The 5,305-nt window shown below is 31.3% G+C and overlaps 2 protein-coding genes across 2 annotated transcripts in view; one reads left to right on the top strand and one right to left on the bottom strand.

The window, feature by feature from the left end:
- Window positions 1–4,158, bottom strand: part of LOC129867638 (bromodomain-containing protein DDB_G0280777-like) — a gene marked incomplete at its 5' end in the record, with an annotated part of 25,247 nt that extends 21,089 nt beyond the window's left edge. The window contains one exon of the mRNA XM_055941168.1: window positions 3,667–4,158. Within this exon, the coding sequence (XP_055797143.1) occupies window positions 3,667–4,158 (492 nt within the window). The remainder of the gene's footprint in view (window positions 1–3,666) is intronic.
- LOC129831772 (transmembrane protein 114-like) lies at window positions 250–1,387 on the top strand. The gene is made up of 2 exons (XM_055895211.1): window positions 250–441; window positions 1,144–1,387. Exons 1-2 carry the CDS (start codon window positions 306–308, stop codon window positions 1,374–1,376), a joined length of 369 nt encoding a protein of 122 aa, XP_055751186.1. The 5' UTR covers window positions 250–305; the 3' UTR covers window positions 1,377–1,387.
- Window positions 4,159–5,305: the final 1,147 nt, after the last annotated feature.

Below are 5,305 nucleotides of genomic sequence, written 5' to 3'. Positions count from 1 at the left end.
GTATTTATCTTTTTGTTTCCTCATGATTTGGTTGGCTCTAATTGTGTTGCTGTCCTGGGGCTCTGTGGTTTGTGTTTGTGAACAGAGCCACAGGATCAGCTTGTTGAGGGGACTCTTCTCCAGGTTCATCTCTCTGTCGGGGATGGCTTTGTTATGGAGGGTCCGGGAAACGCTTGTCTCTGTCTCTGTCTCTCTCTCTCTAGTGCATTATAGCATGGTTATATATCCCCCTCCCCCTCTCTCAGGTATGCACGGGACATTCATGGTGTTGCTTCCTTCTCCCTTCCCCTCCAACTCTCTCAGGTATGCACGGGACATTCATGGTGATGCTTCCTCTCAGCATGATCATCATGGTTGTTGGGGGACTGATGGGGTTTATCGGCCTGCTGGCCAGAGCCTACCTACTACTGCTGATGACTGGTGTACTGTTACTACTGGGAGGTAAGCACCCTATACCCTATACCTTATACCTTATAACTTATACCCTATACCTTATACCCTATACCTTATACTCTATACCCTATACCTTATACTCTATACCCTATACCTTATACCTTATACCTTATATCCTATATCCTGAGACAGCATTTATTGTAGCTGGGGACTTTAATAAAGGAAATATACAGCTAGAAACACAAGCATTTCTCTGCACCTGCGATAACATCTGCAAATATGTGTATGTGACCAATACACTTTGATCTGGGATCTTATTTGTTGACCTATGGGCCAGAAAAATGTGATAATTGTCCCCCTTTCCACCTGTCTCCCTAGTGGTCAGTATGTCTCCCTAGTGGTCAGTATGTCCCTGTGTCTCCATTGTGGTCAGTACGTCCCTGTGTCTCCCTAGTGGTCAGTATGTCTCCCTAGTGGTCAGTATGTCTCCCTAGTGGTCAGTATGTCTCCCTAGTGGTCAGTATGTCTCCCTAGTGGTCAGTATGTCCCTGTGTCTCCCTAGTGGTCAGTATATCCCTGTCCATCCCTAGTGGTCAATATGTCCCTGTCCATCCCTAGTGGTCAGTATGTCCCTGTCCATCCCTATTGGTCAGTATGTCCATGTGTCTCCCTTGTGGTCAGTATGTCCCTGTCATTTCGTATTTTATCAGTAAACACACCTTTTCTCCTTTCCCCCACATCTCCCTCCAGCTCTGTCCTCACTAACAGGGGTGAGTGTGTACATGGCCTACTCTGCTGCAGTCTTCCAGGAGGCTCTGTGTCTGGCTGAGCAGCTGGGGGTCAATATGAAGGGGGTCCAGATCCTGTTTGGCTGGTCCCTGGTCCTGGCCTGGATCTCTAGTGGAACACAGCTATTCACCTCTGCTGGCTTCCTGCTGGCCTGCAGAACCATCACTACACAGAGACAGGAACTGAAATTATGAGACAGGGAGGGAGGGGGGGGGGGGGGGGGTGGAGAGAGCAGGAGGGAGAGAGCAGGAGAGAGAGGGGAGAGGGAGAGAGAGAGGCAGGAGGAGGAGATAGAGGGAGGGGAAAGAGAGAGAGAGAGAGAGAGAGAGAGGCAGGAGGAGGAGATAGAGGGAGGGGGAAAGAGAGAGAGAGAGAGAGAGAGAGAGAGAGAGAGAGAGAGAGAGAGAGAGAGAGAGAGAGAGAGAGCGAGTACAGCAGGGGTCTATATTAGTGGAGGAGAGAGAGAGAGAGAGAGAGAGAGCTGTAGGGGGATGGAGGGAGAAAAAAATAAAACATGTTTTCATGAATTTTTACAATATAACCAATTTTAACTTTGCAGCTGGCCTATCTAAGGGAAAATCACTCAGTTCTGCCTCCAGGACAAGACTCATGACAATAAACATCGACCTGCATCCTTGATGCAATTCAACTCTGTCTTGTCTTGACATATCCATTTGATTGGTTTTTAGACACAAGGTGTTCCTGGAGGGAAGGCGTGTTCATGTAACCGGGAAAAGATCACACGGTTAAAGGGGACAATCTGTGATTGCTACATCCATCTTCTAGAAACGTTTAGTATTGGTGTGAACGTATTGTTGATGTTTGAACTGTAGATTGCCCCTTTAAGTGTACTTGTATGGAGGAGAGATGTCTTGATGTAACCAGGAAGGAAACACACTTCCCTGTATCGCCTTACGTGGCTCCTAGTCAAATTCCACATCACCTACAAGAAACTACACCTCACAGCATCATAACCCACCTGTTCAGTCTGGCTTTCTCCTCAGCAAAACACAGCATCATACGATGCAAAATACAACAACAAAAATAAATTGGGGGGTGAAATGTTCCTTTAAGGTATGTAGCTTCAAATATTATATTATTTTGATTGTCTTTTTTATCCTATACTTTTCTGGCTCTGTTGTTGCTGTAAAGTTTTCTTGGTTCTTAGAAAGGTGCTTTAAATCCAATGTATTAGTATTACAGTTGTTATTAAAGTTGTTATTACTGTTATTATTACTGTTATTATTAAAACCATTATAAAAGTTATTACTGTTATTATTACTGTTATTATTAGAGTTATTATTAGAGTTATTATTACTGTTATTATTAAAACCATTATAAAAGTTATTACTGTTATTATTACTGTTATTATTAGAGTTATTATTAGAGTTATTATTACTGTTATTACTACTGTTGTTATTACTGTTATTACTGTTATTATTACTGTTATTATTACTGTTGTTATTACTGTTGTTATTACTGTTGTTATTACTGTTATTACTGTTATTACTGTTATTATTAAAGTTATTATTAGAGTTATTATTAGAGTTATTATTAGAGTTATTATTACTGTTATTATTAAAGTTATTATAAGAGTTATTATTATAGTTATTATTACTGTTATTACTGTTGTTATTACTGTTATTACTGTTATTATTACTGTTATTACTGTTATTACTGTTGTTATTACTGTTATTATTACTGTTATTATTACTGTTATTATTACTGTTATTACTGTTATTATTACAGTTATTATTACTGTTATTATTAGAGTTATTATTAGAGTTATTATTACTGTTATTATTACTGTTGTTATTAGAGTTATTATTACTGTTGTTATTACTGTTATTATTACTGTTATTACTGTTGTAGTTACTGTTATTATTACTGTTATTACTGTTGTTATTAGAGTTATTATTACTGTTATTACTACTGTTGTTAGAGTTATTATTACTGTTGTTATTATTACTGTTATTATTACTGTTATTACTGTTGTTATTACTGTTATTATTACTGTTATTATTACTGTTATTATTAGAGTTATTATTAGAGTTATTATTACTGTTATTATTAGAGCTATTATTACTGTTATTATTACTGTTATTACTGTTGTTATTAAAGTTGTTATTACTGTTATTATTACTTTTATTATTAAAGTTATTATTAGAGTTATTATTACTGTTATTATTACTGTTATTATTACTGTTATTATTAGAGTTATTATTACTGTTATTATTACTGTTATTATTACTGTTGTTATTAAAGTTGTTATTACTGTTATTATTACTTCAATTATTAAAGTTATTATTAGAGTTATTATTACTGTTATTATTAAAGGTGTTATTAGTTATTATTACTGTTGTTGTTACTGTTGTTATTACTGTTGTTATTATAGTTATTATTACTGTTGTTATTATAGTTGTTATTACTGTTGTTATTATAGTTATTATTACTGTTGTTATTAAAGTTATTATTAATTTTATTATTACTGTTATTACTGTTATTATTACAGTTATTATTACTGTTATTATTAGAGTTATTATTAGAGTTATTATTACTGTTATTATTACTGTTGTTATTAGAGTTATTATTACTGTTGTTATTACTGTTATTATTACTGTTATTACTGTTGTAGTTACTGTTATTATTACTGTTATTACTGTTGTTATTAGAGTTATTATTACTGTTATTACTACTGTTGTTAGAGTTATTATTACTGTTGTTATTATTACTGTTATTATTACTGTTATTACTGTTGTTATTACTGTTATTATTACTGTTATTATTACTGTTATTATTAGAGTTATTATTAGAGTTATTATTACTGTTATTATTAGAGCTATTATTACTGTTATTATTACTGTTATTACTGTTGTTATTAAAGTTGTTATTACTGTTATTATTACTTTTATTATTAAAGTTATTATTAGAGTTATTATTACTGTTATTATTACTGTTATTATTACTGTTATTATTAGAGTTATTATTACTGTTATTATTACTGTTATTATTACTGTTGTTATTAAAGTTGTTATTACTGTTATTATTACTTCAATTATTAAAGTTATTATTAGAGTTATTATTACTGTTATTATTAAAGGTGTTATTAGTTATTATTACTGTTGTTATTACTGTTGTTATTACTGTTGTTATTATAGTTATTATTACTGTTGTTATTATAGTTGTTATTACTGTTGTTATTATAGTTATTATTACTGTTGTTATTAAAGTTATTATTACTTTTATTATTACTGTTATTACTGTTATTATTACTTTTATTATTACTTTTATTATTGTTGTTATTATTCGAGTTGTTATTACTGTTGTTATTGCTGTTGTTATTACACTTGTTAATTAAAGTTGTTATTACTGTTATTACTGTTGTTATTACAGTTGTTATTACAGTTGTTATTACAGTTGTTATTACAGTTGTTATTAAAGTTGTTATTACTGTTGTTATTACTTTTATTATTAAAGTTATATTCAGTGTTATTACTGTTGTTATTGCTGTTGTTATTGCTGTTGTTATTGCTGTTATTATTGCTGTTATTACTGTTGTTATTACTGTTGTTATTACTGTTGTTATTACTGTTGTTATTACTGTTGTTATTAAAGTTGTTATTAAAGTTGTTATTACTGTTGTTATTACTGTTGTTATTACTGTTGTTATTACTGTTGTTATTACTGTTGTTATTACTGTTGTTATTACTGTTGTTATTATAGTTGTTACTGTTATTATTACTGTTATTGTTGTTATTATTACTGTTATTGTTGTTATTATTACTGTTATTGTTGTTATTATTACTGTTATTGTTGTTATTATTACTGTTATTTTTGTTATTATTAAAGTTGTTACTATAGTTATTATTAGTTATTACTGTTGTTACTGTTATTATTACTGTTATTATTAAAGTTATTACTAAAGTTATTATTAGTTATTACTGTTATTATTATAGTTGTTATTGTTATTATTAAAGTTGTTATTACTGTTATTATTACTGTTATTACTTTTGTTACTAAAGTTATTATTACTGTTATTATTAAAGCTATTACTAAAGTTATTATTAGTTATTACTGTTATTATTATAGTTGTTACTGTTATTATTAAAGTTGTTATTACTGT

The sequence above is a fragment of the Salvelinus fontinalis genome, chromosome 2 (assembly GCF_029448725.1).
Source record: "Salvelinus fontinalis isolate EN_2023a chromosome 2, ASM2944872v1, whole genome shotgun sequence".
Classification (NCBI taxonomy): Eukaryota; Metazoa; Chordata; class Actinopteri; order Salmoniformes; family Salmonidae; genus Salvelinus; species Salvelinus fontinalis.
Note: the sequence above shows the minus strand (reverse complement) of the source record. Positions and strands in the feature narration are given on the sequence as shown.

What these genes read in the sequence shown, in the direction of transcription:
- LOC129831772 (XM_055895211.1), top strand. Translation starts at nt 306, where the DNA reads ATGCACGGGACATTCATGGTGATGCTTCCTCTCAGCATGATCATCATG. An exon ending in TGTACTGTTACTACTGGGAG is followed by an intron (nt 442 to 1,143) that starts GTAAGCACCCTA and finishes ATCTCCCTCCAG; the next exon opens with CTCTGTCCTCACTAACAGGG.